The 15,270-nt window shown below is 42.0% G+C and overlaps 1 protein-coding gene across 5 annotated transcripts in view; it reads left to right on the top strand.

Moving 5' to 3' along the window:
* Positions 1-15,270, top strand: part of LOC309809694 (nuclear autoantigen Sp-100-like) — an 88,888-nt gene that overhangs the window by 41,966 nt on the left and 31,652 nt on the right. For 4 of the 5 annotated variants that reach the window (XM_082631053.1, XM_082631052.1, XM_082631055.1 and 1 more), the window contains exons 2-8: positions 3,075-3,237; positions 4,411-4,579; positions 6,773-6,856; positions 8,193-8,255; positions 11,092-11,241; positions 13,948-14,094; positions 14,815-14,898. In XM_082631053.1, coding sequence (XP_082487179.1) covers positions 3,075-3,237; positions 4,411-4,579; positions 6,773-6,856; positions 8,193-8,255; positions 11,092-11,241; positions 13,948-14,094; positions 14,815-14,898 — 860 coding nt within the window. The remainder of the gene's footprint in view (positions 1-3,074; positions 3,238-4,410; positions 4,580-6,772; positions 6,857-8,192; positions 8,256-11,091; positions 11,242-13,947; positions 14,095-14,814; positions 14,899-15,270) is intronic. The other variant, XM_082631054.1, reaches the window with a different exon arrangement.

Below are 15,270 nucleotides of genomic sequence, written 5' to 3'. Positions count from 1 at the left end.
TGTTTCTCCTGGGGCAACTTTTTCTCTTTTTTAATGTTGTTCTTTCTTTCTGATATTGGAGACTTCTTCAAATGTCTGCTGACCTGTGGTTATCTGCTTCTACTTAAGAGGAAGCTCTGGAAATCAATCAACGTGACTCACTAAATTAAAGAATAAAGAAGGAAAACAATATGAATAGCTCAATAGATGCATTTGATAATATTTAACGTCTGTCCATGATAAAACTCTCAGTAAACTAGCAATAAACAGAAACTTCCTCAGTTGTGTGTGTGTGTGCGTGTATGACATCATACTTGATGGTGATACTAAATGCATTTTCTCTAACATTGGAAACAAGGCAAGGGATTCCATTCTCACCATTTCTCCTCAACATTGTACTTAAACTCCTAACCAGTGCAACAAGAAAGAAAAAAGAAACAATTTTTGGAAAGGAAGAAGTAAAGGAGTTTTATTTGCTGATGACATGATTGTTTTTTTCTATAAAATCCAAAGGAAATCTACAAATATATTACTAGAATACATGAATTTAGGAAGGTCATGAATACATGGTTAATGTTTCTGAAAATCAATTCTATGTTCATACAATTGTTAGAAATAATTTAAAAAGCAATATCATTTAAAGTAGCCCCCTCAAAGAATAAAATAACTAAGAATAATTTTAATGAAAGAAGTGTATGACTTCTACACTGAAAGCTGTAAACACTTCTGGCAAGATTAAGGAAAAATAAATAAATGGATTAGAGCTCAATATTGTTAAGATGTCACTTTTCACCAAATTTATCAACAAATTCAATGCAAACCTTATAAAACTCTAAAACACTTTTCTTGTAGAAATTGACAAATCCAATTTAAAAGACGTGGAAAAACAAAAGACCTGGAAAACCCAAGACAATATTTTCCTAGTTGACTTCAAAACTTACTATAAGTTGTAGTATTCAAATCAATATACTATTGGCAAAGGACAGACAAACAGATAAATAGTACAGCATAGAAAATCCAGAAGTAGATCCGTGCTTATACTGTAAATTACTTTTTGAATATTTTCATTAACTTGGGGAAGGCAAAGATTTCTTAAATAGTACACTGAAGTTATTAGCCAGAGAAGAAAAAAATGATAGCTTAACCATGTCAAAAGACATGGTCAAGAAAATGAAAGGCAAACCACAGAATGGGAAAAAATATTCATAATATGTATATTAAACAAAACACTTCTTTCCATAATATATACAAACTCCTACACATCAGTAAATAATAAATGACAATCTAATAATATAAATGGGCCAAAAACTTGAAAAGACACTTCACAAAAGGAGACTATGAATTGCCAATAAGCATACAGAAGTGTGCTCAATATTATCAGTCATTAAAGAAATACAAATTAAAACTATATGGGATATCACATTATACATTATAGACTAAAATGGGTCAAACATAGACTTTGAAATACAGTTTGACAGGTTCTAAAACCATTAAACATATTCCTACACAATGACCCAACAATTCCACTCCTAGTTATTTACACAAGAGAAATTAAAACATCTTGCCACTAAAAAACTTGTACAAGAACAACAGCTTTATTCGAACTAGTCCCAAACTAGAATTCACCCAAGTGTCCATAAACAGGAAAATGAATAAATGGATTGTGGTAGGTCCACACAATGGAATACCTTCAACAATAAAAAAGAACAAATTTCTGTTCATCCAACAACATGGATGATGAGCAAAAGAAGTCAGACACAAAGCACATGTGTTGTATTATTTTCATGTATATGGAATCCAGGAACAGGCAAAATTAACATATGGTGACAGAAAGGACAGCAATGTTTCCCTCTGAGAGGCTGCCTGGGCACAAGTGGTCAGGAGGCAAGTTGAGGGGTAAAGGGTGTGTTGTTCTGTTCTTCATTTTTCAAATAACACAACAGTTTTCAGCACCTTGTCTCCCTTGTGATCTCCACTGCTTCTCCAGGTGCTGCAGGGCACACTGGTTGCTTCTCTGACCTCTGGGAGCATCCTCCACCTACAATAGTAATTAACGATCCTCTGACCAGTTTTTGTCTTATAGATTTCGGTAGTAATCTCTCATCTGCTCATTGCCCCCGACATTCTCCTCGTCATTGTGAATCCAGTCTCTTCATTAGCATTTTAGTGGGGGGGAGGGGAGATAATAAAAGAGAAGACAAATGATCCTCTTCAATCTGCAGTTTTTAATCAGAAACTTCTTTATGCAGAATTCAACAAAATTATGTGACATTTCTTTGATGGTTTTGGGTACTGGTAAGTGACTATAATTTTCTTCTGGTTTGACAAAGAATCCTAGTCTCTTCATAACTTTTATGAATACAAAATGTTGATTAAAACATTATCAGAGCAATAAAATAATCACCTAAGAACCAGAATTAAAGGCTCAGGTTTAAAATTACTATCACAGAAAATAGCAGCAATTTCTGAAATTCAGATGTCTAGAAAGATTCACTATATAAAACAATAACACAGAAAGATTTATATTAACACAAAATAGAAGTCCCAGAAGAAATGACTGATAGTCTTGTGAATTTCTCAGTTTATCCATATCATATTCTTAACCACATCTTATCATTTATGAACTAGTTTTATAATACAAGATGGTATTTCTCTTAACAGTTATAGATCAGAGGAGGGGACATCTTGTTTTATTTTCTCTTAGTTATTAATTAAGAAACATTTTTCAAGGTTAGATTTTTTTATTCCATTGTTTTCATTCCTCTGTTTATTCCACCTTGATTTTGTACAAATTTTAAATTTTTTTAATTAAAAAATATACCAGATAAGGGGAGATATCTTTACAATGGTTTTGATTGGGACAGACTGGAATGGACTTTTTCAGTCCTGTGCTTCAGTCTTTCTTAACCTCCTCACTTTCTTCAATTATATCATTGTTTGTTGTTTCAATTCCATTTATTCTGGTCTCTACTGAAACCACTTATTTTATATATGTTGGTTCTTCACAACCTATCCTTTATATATAAAATGTTACACCCTCCACAAGCGTCTTGGAATATTGATGACCGTTTTCACATGGTATTCTTCCTCCCTAGGATATCCACAGAAAATCAGAACACAGATGACAGGCTTATCTTTGAGACTGTATTCAGGCACTTCAAAAGACATAAAGTGGAGATTTCAACTGCAATAAAAACGACATTTCCTTTCCTTGAGGGTCTTCGTGACCGTGAACTCATCACCAATAGAATGTATGAAGTAAGTGAAGTTTATTATGTCACAATCTGGTAAACTAGCCCCATACTAAGTTATGCTTTGATAACCTGAACACAGAAGTAAGGGCACAAGTAGCTAACTGAGGAGTGTCCTATGAGAAGAAGACCTTTTCAAGTATTTTTGCAATTGTTCAAGTATTGTGATAAGGTAAAAAAGGAGAGGGAGAGTAGAAACAGGCATCACTGGAGACAGTCCTGCTTCTAACTGAAGGGATGGTGCTCATGGTGACGACAGGCATCAAGGTGAGTAACACTGGAGACAGGCTGCATCTGAAGCAGGTGTGCTCCACAGATGTTAATTCCTTGTAGGAATGCACACAGTAGAGCATAAACTAAGAATTAAAAGAATTTTAATGAATTGATGAATAATTTAAATGAGATGATTTAATGAAATAATAATTGACACAGCATTTCTTTTCAATGAACTTCAATTTAAATAGTTAGATCTGAGAACATTAAAACCCACAGGGAATTGATGTCCTGTTAGGACAAATTTGGGGGTATATGCTTGCCATTCTTTCTCCAATGGTTTTTTGGGGGGTGTCTTTTTTTTCCATTTATTTACTTATTTACTTATTTTATTTATGCTATTTCTGGAGTCTTGGAATTTCGGTTAATTTCAGCAATAGGCGTTGTTGGAGCTACAGAGATGCAAGTCTTCTCCTTGCCCTACAAATATGCTTTCCCTGTGGTCAAGTTCACAAAAGGGGAAACTGTCACCTGCCTTCCTTGAGCTCTTCCAGGCCAAGTCAGCCTTGGTGAAGGGGCAGGTGTTGTCCAGTCAACAGAATAGCTGCTCGTCACCTGCCAAGTCTATTCCTAAAACATTTGACCAAGCTCTGAGAAGCCTACATATCCATTAACTTTGAACCCAATTTTATTCTTCAGAATTGTTCCTTCTTAAATCTAATATAAATGAGGGTAAATGGGGATTTCTAAGGAGAAAGGATTTACTGTTCCACTTAGTAGCCATACAAAGGAGAAAGAATTTACTGTTCCACTTAGTAACCATACAAATACACAGACATTCTAAAGCTTTATGTGAAAATATACATATGTATGGAAATTGGAATACATTAACCATAAAATCTCTTTCTAGGGCTCTTCTGTAACGTGGAAGTCTATATTTATATTTTCTCCATTCAATATTTTTTAGGACTGTCAAGCTTCTTGTAGAAACCTGGTCCCTGTATCAAGAGTGGTTTACAACGTTCTCAGTGAACTGGAGAAGACATTTGACTTGCCGCTTCTGGAAGCTGTGTTCAGCGAGGTCAACCGACAGGAATATCCTGATTTAAATCACATTTACGAAAGCTTCATAAAGGGTAATTAGCTTGTTATCTACCTTTTGATGTTAAGGCCAGTTTTGTTCAACAAGTATATATTGAGCTTATACCATGAGCCATACATAGTGCTGGGTAGTGGGGATATAACAGTTAACAAAACACGTACCATGAGCCTTACTGAAGCTCACGTTATAATGGCTACAGTACAACACCAACCTGGAGCTCTGCTTAACTAGGCATTTAGACTCACAGGACAACCAGAGCCACAGTGGCATCCAATTTAGATAGAAGGACAAATGACAGGGCAGCACTGGTCTACACAGCAGTCCACTGAGTTCACTACTACCCATCTCAAGCTTAGCTGTGGGTGCAGGATCTATCCTGGCTTGGCAACACCAGATCAATGGGAGTCAGTATCCCAACAACTCCAGAATCATAACTTTTAGGGACCCCTAGAGGGACAAGCCGAGTTACAAGAATCACCACATTGAAGGAAGACCCAAGAATAGTCCATAGATCCCAGTCCACGTGTAATTTATCAGTCACAGGTCATTTTAAGCCCTAAACCCAGGGTTGGCTTAGTAACACGGAAGAAAGGCCACTTTCATCAGATTTCCATAGTAATGAGCAAGAAAGTTAACTCAATATCAAATCTGCCCTTAAAGGAAAAATGGTTTTTAACTTTTTCTCCTCAAATAATCACAAAAGCTCTTCTCTTCCAGGGACTATTTTTGGTGCTATATGAAACTAAATCTTGACTTTTTCCTGAGAACGCATAGTTTATACTTTTTAAATGCTGGGGGCGACTCCCACCTACACTTGCTGCCATCCACCTGCCCCTGGGCCCCTGCTGCCGCCTCCTGGACTCTACTGTCCCCCAGAGCTCGGGTCAGCAGCCAACGTTAGAGGCTGGGGACTGTGACCAGGGCGTGACATCTCTCCTATTGCCAGGTCCCCACCTCCATCTCATGTGCTAAAGCCCCCAGTGCCTGCCCACAGGCCTCCTTCAACTCTTCTGGGCTTTGGGCCATTGTTCTCCTCGTACCTTCCACCTGGTTTTGCTGAGGCTTGAAGCCCATGTCCTGGGGAAGACAAAGCAGCCATGGCTCTCACAGTCCTGTCCATCTCACCCTCTAGAAGGCACTGTCCCAGGAGGTGTTCCTGCCACCAGCTCTGGGGCAGCCAGGGCTCCACTGCCTCCCCTGGTGTCTCCTACCCGGACTCCTGGCAGGGACCCACCCCCTAGGCTCCCTGGTTTATTTCCTTCCTCCTACGCTTGCTGGGTCACCTAGCTGCAGGGGCCCTGGGCTGGTGTCCTGGCCCCTCCTCGATGGGGCAGCCTCCTGGGTCCCTGGTCCAGGAGTCGTGGGGACGTCCTGCAGTGCTGCAACAGGCACTCCCTGCTTGCGGCTTCAGAGTGTCCTTCTTTGTGGGATCTGGGCCACTATGGGAACCCTGTCTAGTAACCCCACCACACGCATCACCCCCTCTGCTTGGTCTCTTTTGGAACCGCTCATCCTCCCCAACACAATTAAGCCCAACCCTCGTCTTATCTAGTCCCATCTTTATTTTATTTCTTTTTAATATTTATTTATTTATTTGGCTGCACCAGATCTTAGTTGCAGCACGCTGGATCTTCGAGGCAGCACGTGGGCTCTTTTAGTTGTAGAATGCAGGTTCTTAGTTGCAGCATGTGGATCTAGTTCCCTGACCGGGGATGGGAACCCGGGCCCCCTGCACTGGGAGCTCAGAGTCTTAACCACTGGACTACCAGGGAAGTCCCTAGTCCCATCTATATAGCTCTTGGGCTTTCCCTTTTATACACACGGATCTCTCTAGGATCCTACCCCTTCTCCAGAGGAAATCTCTCTGTTTCTTCCTTACAGCTTGAACAGTTCAGTAAACACATTTCACTTTCCTTACTTGTCTTGACATGTGCTTTCCCCACGATGTGAGGTTTATTTTACGTAACTGACAGGATCAGGATGTTTCCACGACTCCTTTATCCTAACATGCAAGTGGCTCAGTTCTGTGTGTGGAACGTTTAACAGTTCCCTTGTTGGGGTTTCTCTTCTGTCCAAGGATGACGGGGGAACTTTACTATGAAGATTGGGACCCACTGAGCTCTGAGTGACCCGAGGGCTAGGAATTCCTAAATTTGTAATTTTGAGATGATGTTCCTAGTCTCTGGTGGAGATCTCTAATTGTCTTCTTCTCTGTCCTTCTCTTCAGTAACCCAGGAGAAAACTAATCATGAAGAAAGCAATGGAGAAGAGAAGGAGGAGAGGCCTACTCTCCCACTAAGCCTTGAGCAAGGTGATTGAGACAAATACAAAAGCGATTCCCATCTGCTAAGAGGAAAAGAAGAAGGGGAGGTGGGAGCCCGAGTCCTGAGCAAACACTGAGAATCAGGGAAGAAATGTTGAAGGACCACGGAGAAGGTGGCAAGGGGTGTCTATATGAGCATCTAACCAGAGGCTGAGTGCTGGAGAAGTAGCTGTGACAAGAGATTGTTGGCCCAAATACCAAGACAAAGGAAGAGGAACCCAGGGTGTCAGTAACCAGATTTAAAGAGAATGACTACCTGGAAGTAACTGTGACTTAGAAAGACTCCTGTTGGAGAAGATCAGTGTAAAGGTGTGAAGGGCTAAGGACTATGGGCCCAAGGTCAACGTCAAAGAGGAGACCCTTGATGATGGCAGAAGAAGGGACCGATTTAAACGTGGGGATATTGTTCAAGAGCAGGAATATTCAAGGAGAAAGGCAGTCATATAGAGACAGAAGTGAGGAAGTGGTAGAGACATGGAGGAGAGGATGTGGGTATTTGAGAGACAGAGAGGAAGAAAAAGAAGAAATGAAAGGAGAAAGGGGTCAGGGACACAACACAAACAACCAAGTTATTACCAGCTCACTTGATTGAACATTTATTCTGGCAGCTGTGGGATTAGTGCCATTGGATGATGTTATCACGTATGTGCCCATTTTGCAGATAAGGAAGCTGAAATCTAGAGAGACCATGTAAATAGTTGTCCTGGGGTCAATGAGCAAGGATGGACCCAGGCATTCTGAACCCAGAGCCTGTGTTTGCAACCCTGGATACTACCTGGTAACCTAATGGAAAAGATAGACCCATGAAAAAAAAATAGGGAAACATATAAAGAGGGAAAGATACTGAAAAAGAATCCCAAGGGCTGGAGAAAGTGGAAGAGAATCAGACACTGAATCCTCATGGAAAAGCCAACAAGACCTGCACAGGGAGGGGGTGGAGTACGAGGGAGTGGGGAAGAGGCAGCCGGACTTTGCAGGAAGTAAGGGAAGGCCACCAGTCAGGGGCAGCTCTGGGGACAAAGGCAAGTTCACTATGACCGTGGGAGTCAAGATAAGCCATCACTAGTTACTGAATGGCTGGTGGAGGTCACCCAGTGAGATGGCCTGGCCGAGGCACTCTCAGCCAGGGTGCCGCTGACCTGTCTTCCAGTCTATGGACTGGAGTGTGACTACAAGAGTTGGATGAGATCCACCAGGTCCAGATGGTCTCTGTATTGATATCTGCAGGGGGTCTTAAACTTCTTATCTATAAAAAAGGGATTAGGGGAGGTTGGTACAGCCCATACTTCAATATCTGAGATAAATTTTTAATTTTCCCCCCTAGGAACTTGGGAAAACTCATGTCAAGGCCAGACGTGGTGTTGCAGAGAGTCCTCTTCTTACGATGGTTTGTTCTTGACTCTGTTCTATGATCCTTTGCTGCTTGTGTCCCATTCTGGACTGTGCTGGGGGTGGAGTGGCTGCTGCTTTGTACCAAAAAATTGTCAGTCTTTGCATCTGCCATTTCTCCGAAGATTTAGATAGCAGAGTCTTCGTACTCTGAGTTGCCTGGGAGAGTCGCTCCTTCCACGCTCCTTAAACGCACTTGCTGTTAGTGCCTGAAGGCTCTGGGCCTGGACCTTTTGCCCAGGTGCCTGGCTTCACAGTTTTCTGCTCTGTCCTGCTTGATCAGGCAGCGACCTCAGTGCTTTGACGTCATGTGCAGCAGTGGCCAGTGCTGCAGCCACAGTGGCAGGGGAGCAGGTGATGAGCGTTCCTCAGGGGACAGGGTACCTCCCCTGCCGGGTCCCTCACCCAGGGCCATGGACACCAATTGCCTCCCGTGCAAACCCTCTCCCTCCATCCCTGGAGCAGAGGCCCGGAGCTGCCCTCCAAACACCAGGCAGGCGTCCGAAAGAAACCTTTGGTACTTTAGCAACCAATAACCACTGCTGACAACGCTTGACCTCCATTAGCCCATAACACTCCTAATAGTGTTATTATTTAAAATATTATTTCCCTGAATCTCAGTGTTCTCATCTGTAATGTAGGGATCATCGTGCCTATCTGGCAGGTTGTCATGAGGCTATGAAATGGAACAAGGATGACAATGCATTACCCAGAATGACTGATACTACGTATTCAGCACGTGTTTGATCCTGAGTAAAAACTACTGGTACAAAAAATATATTGTTAATCTAAAACATTAATCATAATGATTTGGTTTTCCGATCACAGTATACTGTATATTGATGCAGCTAATAGTTTATTTAATCCTCCCCCAAACCTGAAAATGAGGTATATATTACCCTTGTTTTTCAGAGGAAAAAGAATCAGCTTAGAGAGTTTGGTTATTTGCACAAGTTTACCCAACTGAGAATTGGGATTGAACTCTGCTGTGAATAGTGTCACAGCAGGAATTCAGGTGCCCATGGCCTAGCTTCAAATTCTGCCTTGCGATCTTAGGGAAGTGACTACCCCTTTTTGTCCCTCAGTTTCAACATCTCTAAAAAGGACATGATAATAGTACCTACTTCAGAGGGTGCTGGATTTTAAACAAGTCATATCATGTAAAGCATTCACAGTCATGCCTGGGGGTTCATCAGTGTTCCATGCATTTGTTATTATTACTACATTTAATTATCATCATTATTTGTATCTGGTGCCAGAGTCTAAGCTTTTAACCATTATAGTAAACTTTGGGATTTTCTTCTCTCACAGATGTCCATTGGATTTACTGATTCCCCAGACTGGAAAAGCAGTGATAAAAGCAATACCAACTTCTGGCCCAGGAAGATAAATTGAGGGTCATAATTTCCCCATGCTTAGAGCACACTAGTCTATAATAAATTATAAATCTTTATTCCATGACTCTCCTTAGGAATTAAAGAACATAGAAGAGTCTCAGGGAACTTCCCACAATATGCAAGGCTCTTATTATGTAGCTTCCAGTCGAGCTGTGTTATTTAAGAAAGAATGTTCTAAATTAGTAATATATTTTTAGAAAAGAAAAAACTTTCAGAGTGATTTCTGAAAATACAGTTATACTTTTACCAAATCACACTTATTCAGAAAGTTAACATTTTAAAATACCCCAAAATGTATGAATACATATTAGCCATTCATCTATTAGTACAGCTGGTGGGAACAGAAAGGGGTGAGTGGATGGAACTCCAACAAGTAAGGAGCAGAGAGAAGGGATTCTACGTGTGTGTGTGTGTGTGTGGCGGGGGGTGGGGGGTGGAGGGAGGAGGCAATGAAATTCTTTAAAACTCACAGTGTGGTCTGGGGGCAACCCTGCCAGGAAGTGGAATCCCAGAGCATCTCAGTGATGGAAAGCAATGAATATAAAGAGAGAAACTTCAACCTAGGGCCCAAATGATACACAACAGGCCACCAATAAGTGTCCAAGAGTGTGACCCAACAAGTACGGCTGGCTGTGACATGCACAGGGACAGGAAGGGCTGTGTCTCATGCCCACCAGGATGTGGCACAAAGCATGCACCAGGGCCCACGTTCTATATTAAAACCTTGGGAAATAATTTTAAATCATGCTTTACGTAAATTACTTTGTTTAGAAAAGCACTAAATGAGAAAAATCCACACTGCACCGAAAAATATGCCTATGTATTCATACATTATTGAGGCCGGTGGGAACAGAGTGGGATGGGTCGATGGAATCAATAATGAGCAGAGAAGGTTTGCCACGGGGGCAGGGCGTGTGTGCTGGTCCTGGGTGGTTTACCCAGGGCCTCATTCCTTACCCTCCCCTGCTCTGTTCTTCCCTCTCTCTCTGGCCACTGGCCCCTGCGGACTTGCTTGCCAGCTCCCCTTGCTGCTGGCTCCCTGCTGGGTTCCTAATGTGGGAGACACTAGCAAGAGAGTGGGAATAAGGGAGAAGCCAGGTGTTGCCCCACCACTATCTCCAGTAGCAATTCTAGGAGTGGCTGCAACTCAGCCTTGACTCCGCCTTCCACCAGGCAGGCCAGCCATGGTCCAGCTTCTGCCTACCCAGTGACCTCAGCCCATGAGCCCACCCTCCGTCCCTCCCATAGCTTCCTGTTGACTGTGCTTCAGGTTGCTGCATTCTTCCACTTGACCTTCTCTGCTCTTCCATCCACCGTGTAACCAATCCCTGGATTAAATTTCCTCTGCTTTAAAAGCTTAAAGTGGTTTGTATTTTCCTGTTGGACGCTGATTGATGCTGGAGGAAAACAAAGTATTGATGAATCAAAACGATTTAGGTACGACCTCACCTGAAAAGGGACTCTCGGATCACCTCTGTGAAACAGAACAGATAAATGCAAAGAGGAAAGATACAACCAGTGACCAGAATGATGCACTAGAAAGCCAGCAAGCAAATGAACAATGTGCCCAAGAGTCTGAACCAGCAGGTAAGACTGGCTGGGTTTGCGTGAGTGTGGAATGGCCAAGAGGTCCTGACTAGTGGCAGAGAAGGAAGTAATGCAGCACTCAAGGAGACATCTATTAACAAAGAAGGGGAAAATCACACCAGACACACAGAAGGCAGGAACAGGGGGCCCGATATATTGATGGGAGAGACCTGGAGGAAGAAACTGAGAAAGGAAAAACTAAGAGACAGAAGGAGAAGAGTTGCAGAGCCCCACCGAGGAAGAGAGACAGAAACAAAAGTCGAACGAGTCAGGGAGAGATCGGCTCCAGAATCAATGAAGTACAGCACTTTCACTGGGTGAAGCTGGCAATATATGCAGACAGGCTATAAGTAGAAACATAAGAAGGAAAGAGAAGTTGGATGAAATGCAAGAAAATAGAAACAGGGCAAAGCAAGTCTCTGTGGTCTTTTTTATCTTCAGAGTCCTGCGAACAAGTACCTATCCAGCCAAATAATGGTGATGCAAGAAAGGAGACACCCAGCCCATTGCTTTATGGGGAAGAAAATAATTACTTACCAATTTTCTAATTACATCTTTGTTTTTCTATGAGAGTAAAAGCTCTCCTTTGTTCTCCCATACTAATACACTCCTTCCCAATCCTAACACTGTCCAAGACACACAGCCTTCTCCACAACCTCTGGCTGATTTTAGCAGGTGTAAGTTGCAAGGGAGAAGGAGAGCTGAGCTCTTTAGTGGATGGAGTGTCCCTGGGAAGAGAATGCAAAGAGGAAGAATAGGAAAAGGTGGACTGTGGAGCACCAAATAACGAAGTACAAGAGTGAGATAGATTTTAGATAAATTGACATGGAATCAAAATAATGCCATGTTGTGGAGCTGATGAAAAGAAATAAGTTGCAACTTCCTTTTCAGAGGTTACAACAGAAACGTAAATCATGTAAGATGTTGCAGGTCAGATTTACAAGTAAGGAAGCCCAGGTGAAGGGCCTTTTAGAAGGAAGTGGCAGGTAGAGGGATGAGTTTGTTGGACAATGGCACACAGGGAGAACTTTGGTGATGATTTGAATGCTTAAATGAGGAAAATATATAGAAAGACAAAATTGATATAGAGGAGACATACGCAGGTCATAATAATAATTAAGAAACAGGGATAGAGTAGGAGAAAGTAGGAAACGTAACAGAGAATGGATACATTGAAAAAGCAGGTACGGGACAGCAGGGTCAGGTCTAGGGTGAGACCCTGGGGCACGTATAAGGATTATCTTACCCTTGGCACCTTCTTGTGCCCTAGGCACCTCCTTTGCCTGGTCCTAGACCCTGCTGGACCCTGGGGACAGTGATTACAAATGTAGAGGAAAAGAGATGAATAGAGAAAGATACAGATGAAAAAGAATACCAATAAATAGAAAAAAGGGGGTAGGAGAGGCACAAAGAGAATAATTTAAAGGACAATGAACTAAAAATTGGTAGAGAGTGGGCCAAACAGAGAGAGCAGACAAGTCAAGACATTGCCCCATTTGAGGAGACAGTCATCAAAAAAGAAGACACAAGGGGCTGTTCCTAATACCATTGAGAAAGGTAAGGTATCTGCAGTGATCAAAATAGCCCTGTAACCGCCTCAGATAAAAATAGGCCTCTCCTCAGGCATCTCATCCTCCCCATGGTTTCAGTACCATCCATCATCTATTGATTCCTAGATGTACATCTCCAGCCAGACCTGACCTCTAGACTCATTCCTCCAAGTGCTTGAAGATCTGTATTCAAAGATCTGATGGACATCTCTATTTGGAAGCTGTATCAGTTATCTATTGCTGTATAAAAAAATAGTCCCAAAACTTAGTGGATTAAGCCAACCATGGTTTTGTCACTTCTGTCAATCCTAACTTTACACATAGCCTATGACTCAGCAGTTACATTCCTCAGCAGATCAACAGAAATGCATATTATCTTCATCAAAACACATACAAAAGAATGTTCATCATAGTGTTATTCATAGTAGTCTAAAGCTTGAGCCAGCAAAAATGGATATTTTATGGTTTTATTTTTTAATGGATAATTTCTATAAAGGAATATTATATAGTGGTGAAGATAAATATACAAAATGGATACAGATGACTATCACACACATGTTGACTAAAGAAGCCAAATCCACCCCTGCCCTTGAAAAGTCAGAGGGACAGAGAGAGAGAGCAAGAGTGAATGATTCCACTTATATAAATTTGTATAAATTTCAAACTAGCAAAATCAATCATCTGTGGTATTAAAAGTGTCAAAGTGGTGGTTAACTTGAGCAAGATACATCTGGACAGTTAGTGGGGGCATCACTAAGAGGTTTCTGGAGTGTTAGTAATCTCCTATTACTTGACCAAAGTGATGGTTACCCAGATATGCTTGTTCTGTGATAATTTAAAATTTATGATTTATGCATTTTTATCTATGGGTTATACTGCAATTATGATTTTTATTTTTGAAAAGCAAAAAAAAAATCATCAAAAGATGAGAAAAGTAAGTGAAGAGAAAGTAAAAACAAAGATAAAATAAAAACCTGAGAGTTGAGAGAGACACAAAGAAAGGGACAGAGTTGAACAGCAGGAAGGAGAAGGGTCAGGGTGAAGCCTCCCTCCTGCAGTGGAATTACAAGGAGAAGGCTGTTAATGCTAATGAACAGTGCTTACTCCCTTTTGGAGTGACAAATTAAAATTCTTCATTCATTACAATTTGATCCAGAAGCAAAGCTACCCAACCATGGATTTCAAGTCAATTCCTGTTCTGTCCTTCTGGTGGATATAAAGAAGGAAAAGCCATTTTTTAACACCGAAGTTGAATGGCAAACCCAAGCAAGGACTGACTGTAACCAGGCACCTGATGTAATAGGTAAGGCTGACACAGTGTGGAGCAGGAATCGCAGGAACAGGGAAAGAGGCTGGGGCAGGTCATCAGGGTACATCCAGCCAGTCCAGGTGGCCGTGGACAGAGGCAGGAAGGGGAGGGAGCCAGTGCCCTGTGCAGTGAGTTTAGCAGAAGGGACTCCCCAGGAACTGGAAAAATATCAAAAGACAAAAGGGGTAGATAATAAGTATTGATGTCCAAGAGACAATTTCTAAAGCAAGAGAGGAAAGTACGGGGGTACAAGATAAAGAAAAGGGAAAAAATCAGAGACCCAGGGTATTCAAGAGAGGAGATGGAAAAGAAACACACGAAGACAAAGTGAGGTATAAAGAGATACCATCCCCAGAAAGACAGGCATAATTAGGGAAAATGGGCCAAGCCAAGAGGAAGGTGAAGAAATAAAATAAGAATGAAAGAAAGAGGTAGAATGAAGTAGAGGGTCAGAGGTAGACTGAGGGTGGTGGTAAGAGGTAGAATGGGGGTGAGGGAAGTACAGTGTTGGCAGAACGGGCAAAGCTGCCCTCTGTGAATATCATTACTTTTTGGGCAGGACCTGGAGAAACCTGCAGGTCACACACATTCAAGCACAGGCCACGGTACCTTGAGTTAACTTAGCTTCTAGATCTTCCTAGTGCTCTCATTCTGGGGTTTCCTGCTGTGTGGGCTCCACCCTGAGATCCTAAGTGGTTTTGTTCCTCTGTGCAGTGATCAGCAGTGAGGACTCCACAGAATCCAGTGATGGAGACGAGTCCCCAGAACCCTCCACATCAGCACTGAGAAAGGAATCTGGTAAGGAAGTGGGAGAGCAAGGCCTAGACTTGCTAGGAATCTGAACTAGAGCCACTGTTTCCTGAGCATCTTATTCGGAGCCCCTTCTGTAGCATGGTTCCAGTTTACTCTGGAATCCCATTCTCTGTCTTTATTTTACTGGACTTTTATGGGAAATGCAGAGAGATATGAAATCTATATCTGAGGATGAGGCCTCTTAACTATTGGGTCCCATTCATCAATATATGTACCCTATATTGATTATATAGTAGAAATAGGCCAGCAAAGTAATGAGTGTGTTTAAAACTACTAGCTGCGGGTTTCCCTGGTGGTTATGAATCCGCCTGCCAGTTCAGGGGACATGGGTTTGAGCCCTGGGCCGGGAAGATCCCA

The sequence above is a fragment of the Mesoplodon mirus genome (assembly GCF_964341445.2).
Source record: "Mesoplodon mirus genome assembly, chromosome: 8".
NCBI classification, from domain to species: Eukaryota; Metazoa; Chordata; class Mammalia; order Artiodactyla; family Ziphiidae; genus Mesoplodon; species Mesoplodon mirus.
Note: the sequence above shows the minus strand (reverse complement) of the source record. Positions and strands in the feature narration are given on the sequence as shown.